The sequence below is a fragment of the Anolis carolinensis genome, chromosome 2, assembly GCF_035594765.1.
Source record: "Anolis carolinensis isolate JA03-04 chromosome 2, rAnoCar3.1.pri, whole genome shotgun sequence".
Taxonomy (NCBI): Eukaryota; Metazoa; Chordata; class Lepidosauria; order Squamata; family Dactyloidae; genus Anolis; species Anolis carolinensis.
Window position 1 is genome coordinate 133,451,299 of NC_085842.1, and position 16,735 is coordinate 133,468,033.

At 44.0% G+C, this 16,735-nt stretch overlaps 1 protein-coding gene and 1 long non-coding RNA gene across 2 annotated transcripts in view; both read left to right on the forward strand.

Annotated features, from left to right (window-relative positions):
• nherf1 (NHERF family PDZ scaffold protein 1) overlaps positions 1-14,438 on the forward strand; it is a 69,752-nt gene extending 55,314 nt beyond the window's left edge. Inside the window, exons 4-6 of the mRNA XM_062970590.1 lie at positions 228-268; positions 4,160-4,258; positions 12,956-14,438. Coding sequence (XP_062826660.1) covers positions 228-268; positions 4,160-4,258; positions 12,956-13,123 — 308 coding nt within the window. The 3' untranslated portion in view covers positions 13,124-14,438. The remainder of the gene's footprint in view (positions 1-227; positions 269-4,159; positions 4,259-12,955) is intronic.
• Positions 4,267-12,784, forward strand: LOC134296240 (uncharacterized). Its single transcript, XR_010002860.1, has 2 exons — positions 4,267-5,630; positions 12,056-12,784. It is a non-coding gene; the product is annotated as an uncharacterized LOC134296240 (long non-coding RNA).
• Positions 14,439-16,735: the final 2,297 nt, after the last annotated feature.

The window sequence follows — 16,735 nt, forward strand, 5'->3', positions numbered from 1 at the left end:
AATATTCACACCCACTCATCCAGTAAACCAAATGGGACAGTGGCACAGAGAAAGCATTTCCATTTGTTGATGGATCCTTATTAAGTTGGGGCAAGAGTGGAACCCTGTTTCAAGCTGCTGGTATTTATACAAGGGATATGCTAACTAGCAGAAAGGTTGTCGAGAAATCCATTTAGATGAAATCCTTCCACTAACTGCATGCTTTTTGTTCTGGTTTTTCTCCTCAGGTCCCTTGCCAGAGCCAGTTGCCAATGGTGATGTGGAAAAGGTAAAACTGCTGCCAAATACACATTTATGGGCCTCTTACATTGTGAGAGGGCCACTTTCTCTCTCTATCCTGCCTTTGTGTAGGAAATCCACGAAGCAGTGCATGCAGATTCCTGGGTGACTCTTATGTACTCTCAGTGTTAGTTTGCTAGAGGGTTGTAATTGGCTTCTCAAACACATGTACCCAGTAAAGTTTGTGAGCCTCCCCATAGTAATGTTAAGAGCAGCCTGCCATAGCATTAGTGGGCAGCATTTGCATGGGTGCATACACAGGCACGCAACCTCCAAGCCAGCAAGAGAGATCCAGTGCCTTGCCCCCTTCCTGCTCATTGATTATTGTTATGATTAGTATTTGCTTCAGAGCAGAGCTGACCTCTTGGCTGAGCGGGGAGGATAAAACCCTTGAAGGCATGTCACTCACTTCAGGGCCTGCCTCTTGTCAACAGGAACAGAGTGGCCCATTCTTCACCCTGTGGGTGGAATCTTGCAGCCAGCCCTGCTTTCCCAAAAGGCCATGTTACTTCCAGTCTGCTTTGAAAAAACAAAACCTAATTAAACACAGAGCAGAAAAGAAGCCTCATTAGAACCTCAAAAGGAGGGCAGGGGGCCATGAATTTTAAAACACATTAGGGGGACAGAGGGAAGATGTTTCAGAGTAAAGCTGAACTAAATAGATACATGCATACCATAACATTTCTTTTTCTGCTCGAAAACGAAGTGGCTATTTCACATGAAGTGATAAACCTGACTTCCATTAGAAGTACCGGTAAAGCAGATTTACTTTCAAATTGTATACACATTTCTCTCAAAACAGAGATAAAAACCTGTTTAAATACATTAAAGCAACATCAATAAAATATTCTCAAATGTAAACTGTCTGGGATTCCAGTACTTGAGGCATTATTTCCTTCCTGCCCATTACCAGTGACCCTTATGCCTTTCTTTTTAAACTGTCATGTAAAGTTTTATCAGTATGCTAATTTGAGCATATCACCTTGCATAAGTTGGGCTGGTTAGGTTGTAATATTAAACATTCTTGTTTTTCTTCTTGGCACAACAATGTAAATTATTATTTGACCCTTTGTTTTTGGTTAACCACTACATCATACAATCCTGGGCAACTTCTAATAATTATTTGTAGCTACAGTTTATTGATGAGACTGATTTATTTTCATTAAACATAATTAGATTAGTACTAGGTAAATTAAATCGAGGTCAATCCAAAATTGAAATTGAGATTTTGGGGAGGAGAGGACCACGTAAACTCAAGGGACAATAAGGTCATTGTTGTATCAGTAAGCAATGTCTTAGCATTGCATTTGAAAACAGCCATTGAGTTAGGAATGTAAAGTAGCAGTTTTCCCTATAGGCTGTTTGGGGAGAATATTCATGGGGCTTTGCACAGTATGCAAGGGTGGGCTAATGATGGCTTCCTTAAGGCAATTCCCGGCCCTGCTTATTTGGTTTTGAGCTTCTATGTCTTTATAACATATATTTTATCTAGTAAGTTAACTATGCTTTCTACAAAAAATTTCTGGTGCAACTATGACACTATTTTCTTGTCATTTTACCTTTGAATTGCTGAAGCAAAGAAGTCCTGCTTTTCTATTGGTGCATTAAATGTCAATGAAACACTGCTAGTCAGTGGTCCCTGTTACATATCAGATGTGGAAGCATTCAACATCTTCAGATTTGAGTGGCTATAGATTCCCTACAGGCCATCACAGTGAGGGTGCCTGTCAGTTATTCAGCAAAAGGCATTCATCCTTTCTCAGTGTCAGAGTAGATTTCAGATGTCACTCCAACTTAAACTAGGTATTGAATTTTAATTGTATTTGAAACAGCTCTCCTGGCTTCCTGCTAAAAAGAAAAAGGATCAGAAAGGTGCAGTTGGTTGTGTCTAAATAGTTACTTAGTTCATTGATTCCTCATAGAACTACTTTTTGTGGAAAAAATTCACGGGTTTATGTGAGGTATGCGGTCCTTTTTGAAGAGAATTGTCACACACAAAACTAAAAGTGCAAAGCAAATATCTTAGAAAGATACTTGCTTTCACCTTAATTTTTCATGGTTTCTATTCAGTCTATAAATGTATGGTTCTTAAATGGCCAGGGTGTAGAAAATTTATTCTAGTCTTCTAATACTGCATGAATTTTGTCACAATATGAGAATAAGTATTTTTAAAAATTGCTCTTAAAAGCAGGAGCAAAGGTCAGTTAGCCATACCAGTCCCTCTGTCTGTGCTCGCCCTCCTTAGCTAAGTATGCAAATAGAGAGAAAAATGAAATCACCCATTTCCTCCCCTTCCTGCCAGGCCAGGAAGCTTGGAGCTGGCTGTTTACCATTTCTTTGGCCAGATCTTTGAATAAGTTTCTCCACAACCTCACAGTAAAAGAGGGAAATATCAGGCGGTGGCAGTCCAAGCCAAAAGCCAGGATAAACCTGGATGTAACTCCCCTAATCAGAAGAGTGTTCATATATATGGTCAGGGACCATCCCAACTATTCTTTTGAAAACTAAAATAGTTGGCCATATTCCAGCCAGGACTTGAAGCATAATTTGTTTCTCAAAGGCAACAGAAAATAGGAGTGTTTTCTTTGATGTAGTGTTTTTCTCTACTTCTTTTTGTTAGAGGGGAAGTGCAACTAGTACAATCTTTCTCAGGGATGTAGAGATTTAGTGGAGACCCAGATCATTGTTTATCAGCCAGAGGTCATCCAGCAGATGAAGCAGCTTAGAAGCAGGTTTTCCCAAGCCTCTGTCTGTCTGTTCTCTTAGGAAGAAGCAGACAAGTAGTCAGTTGATATGGTCTTTCCTCATATTTAGTGAGTATGTAAGAAGGAGGAAAAGTCATCTGATTCTTCCATTCAGATTTCCTTCATCTCAGTGGTTTACTATGAGTTCTTCCCTGGCTGCCTTTTGTGGCTGCTCCTCATAGTTGTGGCATTCTGGAGAATGCTGCCAGGCAGCCTGCCACTCTGGCATCTTTCCCAAATACCAGAACTGCATGAATTGCTGTCCTTAAAAAAAGCAAGTCATGTTGATGGATAATGGAGGGCAGGGAGATTCAACTGTGTCTCCATCCACTCACTCTACATTGTTTGTAGGTCTTCAGACATGTACCCTGCCCTTTCTCTGGGCCTTCCTGCTCCCTGAAGGTGTAAAGGGGTGGCTTCTGGAGCTTTTACAGGGTGGAAATACTTAAAATCTAATGAGAAGGCTAGATCATCGTTCCTCCTCCCATTGTTTAAAAAGAAGCATTGCACAGTGGCCAGCTATTTGCTTCTGTTTACTTAATATTAATGGATAATGTGGTTGTGATCTATTTGGGTACTCAGTACATATCAGAATGAAAGTATAACTGCGCTTGGACATCTGCTTTTTCCCCCAGTACTGTGTCTCTGGGATCCACAATGGATCTTTAAATAACATTATCCCATTGCCATTTTGGAAGGGATGTCTGAAACACAACCCAGTTGCCTTAGTTGAACATTAAAAGCAGGGTAGGGAAGAGAGATGGGAACACTCCCTTTGACAAATAATTAAACATTCTCCTACCTGAAAGTCTTCCTCAGTCTGAGTATCTGCACCTTTTGTGATCTTCAAAATGGTTGTTACCATTCCCTAGCCTTTTTCAAAACTTTCATATGTTTGGCTTCATATCCAAGGATCAATACTAGTTAGGGTTCAGCGTAACTCCAAGCCTGAGAGACTAAGCTGTGAAACAGCACTAAGAGGAGGAATGTTTTTCATAGAAAAATGTGAATTAGCTAGAATATAGAAACTGAATTTTGGAGTGGAAAAAATTGTTCTGTTGCCTTTAATTTCAAGTATGCTGCTAAGTACTTTTCTTCCCCATTCCTCTGATTTTTTTCCCTTTCTCTGCTTTTAGGAGAACAATAAAGATGATCAGCCAGAACCTGTTCCTGAAAGTCCTTCCAGCCCCGTGCCTGTGTCTGCTTCTCCAACTCTGAGTGAACCTCACAATGAGGTATAAAGACTGCCTTGAAGTGGGCACAGCAGGGAGCCAGCAAAGATGGGTGGGAGGGGTCCAACATGTGGCATGCATAAAACAGTACTGGGCAGCAGATGTTTTAAACTGCAATCCACCATTAGGTGTGCTATCTTGAGCTGCTAGTGTCTGTACAGAAAAGCATCCAAAGGACCACTAAGTATTGGAACACTATAAATCCTCTCCAAGCATCTGAAGAAATCAGTTCATTCTGCAAAAGCTTATGCTACAGTATCTTTTCTCAAAGATGCTACAAGATCCCTTTGCGTGCTGGTATTCCAGACTAACATGGCTATAGCCTCACTGGGTTCAAAACTGTCTTAGAAGTAGACTGAATTTTAACATAAACTAGTAGGTTCAAATTTGGCTAGCACAAAGACCAAGTGATTATTAGTCAAATTCTCTTGCTGGGCTGTGGGAAAGGCTCAAGGCAAAACTTCATGTTACATTATTCATGTTTTTTTAAAAGTGTACTTAATGCTGCTGCTCTTTCACCAGGAAGAAAAATAACAATTCATGGTTATTTTGCTGTGCTGTATCCTTTTCTTCATCTCCCTACCTGTTTCCAACCCAGATTTTGCAGGCAGTCTGTAAAGGCACAAGTATTCCAGGAGGAAGCAATTATACAAAATAAAGGGCATTGTTTATGTAACTTATTAACACTAGTCATGTGTTCTTGACATAATTTGGATGGTCTTATTGGGGCTTCACACCAAGTGTATTCAGGCCTGGTGACAAGTGTTCCAGCTGGCATCTTTGGTGGAACTGCCCTATGAGTCTCCACTTAGTAGATGGAAACAGAAGGGGAGTGTGGTGGAGGCTCCTTCTTTGGAGGCTTTTAAGCAGAGGCTGGATGGCCATCTGTTGGGGGTGCTTTGAACGAGATTTTCCTGCTTCTGGACTGGATGGCCCATGCGGTCTCTTCCTATTCTATGATTCTATGAATTTGGTATGACCTCAAATATACACTCTGCACATCTGTACAGGGTTTCCTGGGTTGCATTCCATGATACAGACAATAGTCAAGTGGCCAGTGAGTTTAGTTTTCGATGTGCATTTCTTATTTCTTTTTCACAGTGATGTGAAAGCCTTAGAAATTTGGAGTCGGGTCAAGAGTGGGTTTTTCTGGATTATGGATCCTTTGTTACCAGAAAATGTTCTTGAAAAGATTGGAGTATCCCACAAAATCAATATGCAGGAGGATCTTGTAGCACCTTAGAGACTAAGTGAATGAACAAAAGCATAAGCTTTCATAGATGGATCTTGCTTCCTCAGATGTATCTCAGACTATCCCAGACTAAAATTTTTGTCTTTGACAAAAAAAAAAATTGTGGTGCTCTTTGGCAGTCTGGTGCTGTGATGACCCATGGGCCTTGTAGTCCTGCTCAGGACATTGTAATTCCTGATGAAGATGAAAACTTGGGTTTTTTACCTTCCCAGTCTGAACTGGATTCCTCTCAGCCAGATCTTTCCCAGGCAGATCTGGGAACCTTGCACCTGCAAGAAAGTTGTCTCCCAGAAGTATGTCAAACAAGCCCAGAGCCTACTTCTCCCGTGTTCTTGCGCCGGGAGTTTTGTAAACAACAGAGAAGTTTGGAATCAGCTTCGCGCAGGAGTGCGAGGATTGCAGCTAAGAATGTAGCCAATTAAGACTGCTTCTCGTGAGAATCTTTAAGGAGTTTAACATCTGGTCTCAGAGTTTAGCTTTCGTTTCTGATTCCCAGAGAACTGCTTCGGTGGGAAAGTTAGACTCTATATAGGTGTTTTACCCGCGTAGTAACTTCGCGGAGTCAATTCGTCAGCCTACGGAGCGAGTTGTGTCTGGACAGCGCGCTCCGATTCAAGCCTCGCTCCTGCACAAGCCTTGCCTTGCTATCCAGCCTTCGCCTTGCTTCCCAGCCTTTGTTTATCTACGGACTTTGCCTTGTTTCCCAGGACCAATCCTTGCCTTGTTCCACGGATTTTACCAAGTTATTCCACGGACCTTGTTCTTGTTCCTAGTTACCTTGTTCCACGTTTTAAGCCTTGTTTCAAGTATCAAGTTATTTCCTAGCCTTGCTCAAGTTTATGGACTAAAGGACCTTGTCATCTCCCCTCACTTTGCCTGGCAAAGTGAGTGTTTCGGTTATTGGATTACAACTTTGGACCATAATATTTCTTATTGGACATTGCTTTTTTGGACTAATTTTGACCTTTCCTGAAAGGTCCGCTTCTGAACTAACTTTTACATTTGTTTTTATTAACCTTATATATTTCCTTAATAAAGATATTAGTTAGAATCTGGCCTCTGCGTATGGTTATTGGTGCTCTGTAGCCGGGGTCGTGACAGTTTGACTCCGCCACCCTAAGCACCAATTAACCTCGGCCAGAATGTCTACCGGAACCGTGCCCGGTGGGCAGCCACTGAGCTACACCATCAGCAAGGACGAAGTGGATCGCATCCGCGACAGACTCAACGCCCAGGATGGAGAAATAAAGGGCTTGCGGGAGCGCGGAATCCGCCTCCCGGCCATGGCGTTGCCTACCAAGTTTACTGGAGAAGCTTCTAAGGTTCATGTTTTCCGTCGCCAATGTCAAGCTTATCTAGAGGCCCGTGATGCCGAGTTTCCCCAAGAAGACATCAAAGTGGCGTGGGTTTACAGTCTTCTAGACGGGCCAGCGGCCAATTGGGCGACGGCACTGTTCGACCAAGCCTCTCCACACCTAAGATCAGCGCAACACTTCTTGGACCACCTCAAGGAGACTTGGGGAATCGAGGACAATTTGGAGGCAGCCGGTCACAAACTCCGTCGCCTTTTCCAAGGAGACAGACCTATGTCTCAGTATATAGCCGAGTTCCGAGTGCTGGCCCACAACACCGGCTGGAACGATGTAGCCCTCAGAGGACAATTCCGGGAGGGTCTCAACATTGAAATGCTGGAAGAAATCTCCAAGGTGGATCCTCCCCAGACCCTCGAGGCACTCATTGATCAATGTTTACGGGCTGAAGTCATGATTGCCAACAGGAAACAGTGGGTTCGAGGCCAGGGCAGTAGAGCCGGGGCAAAACCCCCCGCTCCCGCCAGCGTTCAGCCACGTCCAGTGTGGAGACCCCCACCGCCAACCCCATACCCCAGAGGAGGCGAGGAGGTGCCGATGCAGTTGGGCAATGTGCGTCCCAGACTAGATGCCGCCGAGAAGGCCCGTCGTCAACGCTTAAACCTCTGTTGGTACTGCGGGAACGGGGGCCACTTCGCCAGAGAGTGCCCAGCCAAAGGGAAGCCTGCCGCCCGTCTTGCGGCGGCGTCCTCCACGGAGACGAAGGCGTCTGAGCCGACTGGCACACAGCCGGCGGGGGAAGCCAACGACCGGGTGTAGAGAGGCTCGCCAACCCGGTCAAAAAATCCATTCAAGAGCCGCCAACCGGGGTCCTGTTCCTTCTCGTGGTCACATTATGGTCAGCAAAAAGGGGACCCGTCATGATCCACGCCATGATAGACTCTGGAGCTACCAACAATTTCATTGATAGAGAGTATGCCGACTCTCTGGGATTACAATATCATGATTTCAAGAATGCCCGTGTGGTGCAAGCCATAGACGGCCGCCCCCTCAAGACGGGCCCCGTAAGTCAGTGGTCGGAACCCACCAGGATGTGGATAAGGGAACATATGGAAGAGATTTCCTTCTTTGTTACCGAGGTTCCCCATTTCCCTGTGATTTTGGGAATTCCATGGCTGACTCTCCACGACCCTAACATCTCCTGGTCCAACAGAGAACTGCAGTTTGCTTCACCGTACTGCCAAAACCATTGCCTCGTAGCCAAGGTCTGCCATGCCACAGACACCGAGCCCATCATCACCTTGCCAAAGAAGTACTCCGAGTATTGGGATGTATTCAATGAGAAAGAAGCCGAAAAATTACCCCCACATAGACCTTATGACTGTGCCATTGACTTGGTGGAGGGGGCCCCGATCCCGCGAGGGCATCTCTACTCCCTGACTGAACCAGAGCAAGAAGCTCTCAGGGAATTCATAGAGACAAACCTTCGCAAGGGATTCATCAGACCCTCTCAATCCCCAGCCGCCTCCCCAGTGATGTTTGTGAAGAAGAAGTCAGGGGAACTACGCTTGGTGGTGGACTACAGAGCATTGAACAATATCACCAAGCGGAACAGCTATCCCCTGCCCTTAATCTCGGATCTACTGGATCGGCTTCGAGGAGCCAAGGTTTACACCAAGCTGGATCTTCGGGGGGCTTACAACTTAGTTCGCATCAGGGAAGGGGACGAGTGGAAGACCGCCTTCCAGACCAAATTCGGATTATTCGAGTCCCGAGTTATGAATTTCGGTTTATGCGGAGCTCCCGCAACGTTCCAGCATTTTGTCAATGACATTTTTCAGGACTATCTAGACAGGTTCTTGATAATCTACCTGGACGATTTTTTGGTGTTTTCTAGATCACAATCAGAACATGAGAACCACGTCAAAATGGTGTTACAACGATTGCGGGATCATGGACTTTATGCCAAGCTGGAAAAATGCGCCTTTGATCTACAAGAGGTAGATTTCCTTGGTTACCGCATCTCGCCTCTAGGGCTTTCCATGGATCCAGCCAAGGTTTCAGCAGTATTGGAATGGCGGGCGCCAACTAACAAGAAAGAGGTGCAGCGTTTCTTGGGGTTCGCGAACTATTACCGCAAGTTCATTCCAGATTTTGCCCGCTGGTCCGACCCCATCACTAGCTGCATCCGTGGAAAGCAGCCTTTCCGCTGGACTGATCAAGCAGAGAAAGGGTTCCAGCAACTAAAGAAACTATTCACCTCCCAGCCAATTCTACAGCACCCAAATCCTGGAACCCCTTTTGTTGTGCAAGCGGACGCCTCTGATGTGGCAATTGGGGCTGTACTCTTACAACCGGTGGGAGATCACCTCCATCCCTGTGCCTTTTACTCTCGTCAACTAACCACACCAGAGAGGAATTACACCATTTGGGAAAAAGAACTACTGGCCATAAAGGCAGCCTTTGAAACTTGGAGACATTGGCTAGAAGGGGCCAAATTTCCCATTGAAGTCCACACTGATCATCGTAATCTAGAACATCTAAGAACTGCCCGCAAACTAAATCAGAGGCAGCAACGTTGGGCTTTATTCTTCGAACGTTTCGACTTCCAGATTCATTATGTGACCCCAGCCCAGACCAAGCAAGCAGACGCCCTGTCACGTAAACCGGAATACGCTGCAGGACGCAAGGAGACCTTTGAATCCCAACTATTACAACCCGGGAACTTTGCCACGCTCACAGTGGGGAACACCAAATCCATTCCCATTGGTTCAACTTCCTCTACTCCAGGACCCCTCTGTGCTCAAGAAATCAGGGCTAGTCAGCAAGCAGATGCCTGGGCGCAGGACCAACTTCGCCAAGGTCTGCATTTTCCCTTTTCGCTTAAGGATGGGCTGCTTTGCTATAGAAATCATGTTTATATCCCACCCGGACCGGGCAGGGAAAAAGCGCTTCGTCTGTGTCATGATTGCAAACCAGCAGGACACTTCGGACTATTTAAAACCATGCATCTGATCCTAAGGGATTTTTGGTGGCCCAAGATCCGCAAGGATGTGGAAAAATATGTCAACACCTGCCCAGTATGCCAGCGCTCCAAGATAAGAAGGGAGAAGCCCTCAGGGCTTTTACACCCCCTTCCTACCCCATCTCGCCCATGGGAAATAATTTCTGCGGATTTCATCACTGACCTACCACCTTCCTGTGGATTCACCACGATCTTAGTGGTGGTGGACCTTTTCACCAAGTTAGCCCATTTCATTCCCTGCGAAGGCCTCCCCACGGCCAAAGAGACTGCGGATCTATTCCTTCAACATGTTTTCAGACTACATGGATTGCCCAAGAGTTTAGTCACAGACCGTGGATCTCAATTCACCTCTCGTTTTTGGAAGGCGCTACAAAAACTATTGGGCATAGACTCTCGCTTATCTTCAGCTCATCATCCCCAAACAGATGGGCAAACGGAGCGCACCAATGCCACTTTGGAGCAGTATCTTCGCTGTTATGTAAACTACCAACAGGACAATTGGGCTTCTCTGTTACCACTGTCTGAGTTTGCCTACAACAATGGAGTTCAAGCTTCTACAAAAGAAACGCCGTTCTTTGCAAACTACGGCTTCCATCCACGTTTCTTTCCCCCTGTCATTGAAACTTCAGAAGTTCCCGCAGCAGAGGATTGGCTGCAGGAACTCACAGCGGTGCAACAACTTTTGCTCCAGCAACTGGACCAAGCCAAGGAGGACTATAAACACCACGCTGACAAACACCGCCAGCCGGGCCCCGAAATCAAGGTAGGAGATCGGGTTTTTCTGTCCACTCGCTTTCTGCCCTCCCACCGCCCTTGCCGGAAGTTAGATGCCCGTTTCATTGGCCCCTATCCAGTGGTGGCGCAATTAAACCCCGTGACTTTCAAACTCCAACTTCCGCGTTCAATGCGCATTCACCCAGTGTTTCACCGTTCCCTGCTCCTTCCGGCGGATGGTGTGCGTCCTGATACAGACCAACCGGCCCCCCCTCCTGTTTTGATGAATGGGGAGGAGGAGTTCGAGGTTGAGGACATTTTGGATTCTCGCTTTCACCGCCGCCGCCTACAATATCTCATTGACTGGGTGGGTTTTGGCCCTGAGGAACGCTCTTGGGAAGACGCCTCCACAGTCCATGCTCCTGAGCTAACCCGTCGCTTTCATCAGACCTATCCCGCCAAGCCGCGACCTCGCGCCTCGGGGAGAGGGCCCCAGTTTGGGAGGGGCCTTGAGGAGGGGGATAGTGTGATGACCCATGGGCCTTGTAGTCCTGCTCAGGACATTGTAATTCCTGATGAAGATGAAAACTTGGGTTTTTTACCTTCCCAGTCTGAACTGGATTCCTCTCAGCCAGATCTTTCCCAGGCAGATCTGGGAACCTTGCACCTGCAAGAAAGTTGTCTCCCAGAAGTATGTCAAACAAGCCCAGAGCCTACTTCTCCCGTGTTCTTGCGCCGGGAGTTTTGTAAACAACAGAGAAGTTTGGAATCAGCTTCGCGCAGGAGTGCGAGGATTGCAGCTAAGAATGTAGCCAATTAAGACTGCTTCTCGTGAGAATCTTTAAGGAGTTTAACATCTGGTCTCAGAGTTTAGCTTTCGTTTCTGATTCCCAGAGAACTGCTTCGGTGGGAAAGTTAGACTCTATATAGGTGTTTTACCCGCGTAGTAACTTCGCGGAGTCAATTCGTCAGCCTACGGAGCGAGTTGTGTCTGGACAGCGCGCTCCGATTCAAGCCTCGCTCCTGCACAAGCCTTGCCTTGCTATCCAGCCTTCGCCTTGCTTCCCAGCCTTTGTTTATCTACGGACTTTGCCTTGTTTCCCAGGACCAATCCTTGCCTTGTTCCACGGATTTTACCAAGTTATTCCACGGACCTTGTTCTTGTTCCTAGTTACCTTGTTCCACGTTTTAAGCCTTGTTTCAAGTATCAAGTTATTTCCTAGCCTTGCTCAAGTTTATGGACTAAAGGACCTTGTCATCTCCCCTCACTTTGCCTGGCAAAGTGAGTGTTTCGGTTATTGGATTACAACTTTGGACCATAATATTTCTTATTGGACATTGCTTTTTTGGACTAATTTTGACCTTTCCTGAAAGGTCCGCTTCTGAACTAACTTTTACATTTGTTTTTATTAACCTTATATATTTCCTTAATAAAGATATTAGTTAGAATCTGGCCTCTGCGTATGGTTATTGGTGCTCTGTAGCCGGGGTCGTGACAGGTGCAGAATAAGTATGATACGGATGTGTGATTCTGTTTGGCAGCTGTATTTATTTGCCTCTTGTCTTTCCGTGCTTTCTCTCACTTGTGATTTTAAGATTATTACAATTTTCCTATTTTTTTTAGCAACATGGGAGAGAAAATTTGAAATGGGGGATAGAGAGTAATTTGGACTAGCAGAACAAATAAGGGATGGCCTCTATTTCATAATGTATCAATTTCATGTAGTGTCATTGTTGTTGCTGTGGTGGTTGTTATTCCATTTATACTTCATCTGTCTTCATTAGCATTCATAATTACTAATACTTACGTGTAAAACCACTGCCAACATTACAAATTGCAAGTACTGAAAACTAAATAATAAATTACATCTATCTCGTAATGTAGATAAAAACTATTCAAAAGGATAGCAATTACAAAATTAAAATTTAGGCTGTGATCCAATTTACCTGTGGTATCTTGCTAAGCTCTGATGGCATAGTTCCAAATAGGATCACCTATGCAGTGTGATGGGCATGCCAATCTCTACAATTGACTCATACGTGGGTGAAGCCTGTTGTATTGAACTGCTTCTTTAAAGTGGTGGTTATCACTTGCTTAGGGAGGTGTTGGATATGTTTGTTTGAGCATTTGTTTTCGCCACATTCATCTACAATCAAACAACGTAAATTTTGCACAGTCACTAGGCACAGGTCTCAATCATTCCCCTAAAGTGTTATATTTATTTATTTTTAAAAAAGGAAAAGAAAGAAAGCCCAGGCATTGCATGGGAAAGTAGCCTGTGTCTTAGCCTTGTGTTATGTAGGAAGGTATGTGAGCAAGCGGGACTTAAACAGGATAGCAGGGCTCCATATTGGCTGTGTGCTTTACATTGTCTGTTCTCTCCCTCCCACCCTTGCAGCTCAACTCTCAAGAGAAAGAAGAGAAAAGCAGTCCCATTGCTGATCCTGTTCTTGACCTGGACATCCCACTGGCAGTAGCAAAGGAGCGTGCCCACCAGAAACGCACCAGTAAAAGGGCACCGCAGATGGACTGGAGCAAGAAAAATGAACTCTTCAGCAACCTCTGAGGCACCCCCACCGTCAAGCAGGGAAAAGATGCAAGGGCAATAGCAGAAAAATCTGGCCAGATCTTCCTTGCCTTGCTTTTGTGTCTGCATTTTCCCTGCGGAGGTGCTTCTCACTTTCCCCTCTGGGGGATGGGGAGGCAAGATCTTTCTTGTGTCCTGTGAAAGAAAAGAAATGACCTGATGACTACTTCTGCACAGTTCTGGAGAAGTGATGATATTTTAACAGAGAACAACGAGACATTCTTTCCACACCATCTGCTAGTAGCTTAATAGGTTTTCTATGAGTTTGTGTTAAGGGTGAGGGGATTGGTTGATCTTCCAAGTCTGAAAATAGTGTGGTCATCTTGTCTTACAAGTCCCATGATGTTGGTGGTTGCTGCTGCTGCCCCAGTGAGTGTATCTCTTTTCCACCTCCTCCTTGTCCCTCCAAATTAAGTCATGTTTAGTGAAATCACACATCCAAGGGCATTGACTCTTAGAGTACCTGAACCCAGACACCATCAATTTGTGTGGGCTCTCAGCTGCCTCAACCGCAGAGAGGTTCTACTGGATGTTGACTGGGCTGTTGTGAAGTAACTCATTCAAAGCGTGTAACCTTAGGTTAAAAGGAAGTTCTCCAGAATTCTAATTTGACTACCAAATATCCTTTTGTGAACAAATGCCCTGCCTTTACTTCTCCATAGAGAGTCATTTCCCTCTAACTGGATATCTCTTTTCCTTACACTCCACTCCCCTGCCCCACCTTTTAAAGGTTTGTTTCCCTAGCTTACAAGTGATAGTGAAGTGTTCATGGGGAACAGTTGGACTCCTAGATTTTCTTGCACTGCCTTCTGTGTGCTTCGAGGCCTTTGGAGGATCTGAAGAAATTGTTCAGGTGCAAAGTCTGTGATATATGTTTGTTTGAGCCAGAAACAAGGTGGAGGGGGATTCAGACCTTACGACAGCAGCTGAAAGCAACCAAGAATAATATATGTTCAATTTACTTGTGGAGATGAATGGAGCCGATCAGGGTTTTCAGTAATAATGCTTAATTAACAGTTTATCTCTAAACTGTTCATCTTCAGAATTTCCCTGCCCATTATAGCTCTTCTCCTATGTCTGTGTATGTCATGGAAATAATCCCTTCTCCAAGAACCTTTTTTCCCTCCCTTGTTTAAATGTTTGTAATGTCGATTTCAAGAAAAGAAAATCTCTATACTGGAAGGAAAAAAAAGCTACCTTGCTTTTGTGTGTTGATTTGAAATTATTCACTTCTTGTACCAACCAATGTTTGTACAAAAACTCAGCTCAACATGTGACCAAGCAATCATTCCTAGTTGTATGGACAACAGTTCTTTATTATAGTCCAAGGATGCAGCAAGCTCATATTCACAACATAAAACAAAACATCAGATACATTAAGAGCACAAGAAACTATTGGTGAAATCATACAAGCAGAGGTTATTTCAGAAATTTTCCCCACTGCAGGTTAACTGTTCTCTAATCCTTACTGCCTCAGTCAAAAACCTCACAACAGCCAAAATTCACTCTCTGAATCCTATTTTCTAAGATGAATTTGACATAACATTGCGACAATGTTCCTCATCGATTCACCATTAATGGATGAATCACATGTCATCAATCCTGCTTATACTAGAATTCACAAAAGTATGTGCTTCAGAATTCAACTTCCTGGTGACACCAGGAGATCTACCTAGGAGTATTGCAAAGTGGAAAGCATTAAATCTGTCTTTTGTATAAAGTCTACAACAATTAATAACTGTTACATTATTTATACACACTGCTAGATAAAAAAGACATTACATATTCTTTACTAAGTGAGCTCAGTAAGCAGGATGAGTATGAATGAGCCCAAGGGTCACATACAGCAATATGCCACAGTCATTATTTTACTGGTTTGGGAGCAGAGTCATAGCCAAGAGGTAAAACGTGATGACAGAGCAATTTCCCAAAAATTAATTTTTAGATAATTTTGTCAACAATTTAAAAGCATCCTTAGTAGATAGTTTAGCCCAAGTCTAGAACTTGAATGGATAATTTAACCAGCAGCATAGAGTAGAATGGGACTTTTCCTGTCTCCCAAGACTGGGCAAATGAACATTGAGGTCCACTGAGGCATCAGAAAGGTTGCACAAAGTTGACACAATAATACAGTTCTTTCTGATTCCTCTGGACACAACTTTCTTCTGAAAGCTATCTCTGGATGTCACATCTGTTTGTATCCTTCTATTACTATATAGCATTAATGGGGGTGGAATAGTATTTTATTAATCAAATCATTATCAATTTCTCCCATAACTTCATTCTGGAGACCTGACTTTAGCCTATAAAAGCAACGAACAGCTTCCTTTGCAGAGAAATAGATGTTTTTAGCAAGGTGAAACAGGACCAAACGGGGATAAAAGATTGAGTAATGGAACTCACTGCCTCTGAATGTGGTGGAGGTTCTTCTTTGGAGGCTTTTGAACAAGGCTGGATGACTGTCTGTCAAGGGTACTTTGTACATTTCCTGCGTGGCAGGGGGTTTGGCTGCCTGTGCAGTCTCTTCCAACTCTTAAGATGCTAGGATTCCTCTCTGAATGCAGCTGTGTCTCAGTAAGAATGTGACTAGAATTCAAAAAGGAATCCTATTACACAGGAAATGAGTATATCACTTTCCCATTCTTGATAGCCAAACAATAGGTCTGTAATTCCCAGCATCAGTGGCTCTCCCTTTCTTACAGACTGGCACCACAGTTGCTTGTTCCAATTGGTAGAGATGTTGCTAGAATTATTAACCTTGGTAAAGAGAACAGCCAGTAGTGGTGGTTGGTTTTGATAAGTTCAAGGATTAGATTAGTATTTGGAGACTTTCCACTTCTAAGCTGTAGAACTCACAAATTTTCCCCCCAAATAATCCGGTTTTAAGCAGAAACAACCAAAAGTATAGCTTCATATCAATGACTGATTCAAAACAGTATCTGTAAAGATTAAAGTTATCCTCCCAGACCGGAGCTGTAATAACACACGTTGGGCTTGAGATACAATTCATAGTATAAAGCATATACAGTCCTATTGACTCATAAACAGTGATCGTATGGATTTAAATTCATGGTCACTGTTGCTGAATTCCTCACTTAATGATACAAAAGATGTCTGGCAGCTTAAATTAGGTCCATACTGTCATTGTTAATGAGCCAATAAAATCTTACATTTGTTTTTCAGTTGAAATAATTAAAAGGAAGGTGGTATGTCTAAATGTTCTATATGCCATATAGAAGCATATTACTGTCCCCCCCGTCCCCCCCCCCCCCAATGCCACTCCTTTCCAAACCAGATGATACCTGTGAGATCTGTAGGGTCTCCATCAAGGTGATAGGGATTTAGCTACATATGGTACATCTTTGTTAATAAGATGGATCAGATTTTCATATGCCTCAATGATAGTACAAGTTTTTTGGATGTTGTTAGAAAAACTGCTGAACTATTTAGATGGTATATTTTGCGGCTCATTAGATGATTTTGGGTTAACCCTATCTACCTGGAACAAGTATGGTAAGAGCTAAAGACTGCTGGTCACTATTTGGATACCGTATATACTCAAAGATAAGCCGAGTTTTTCAGCCCTTATTT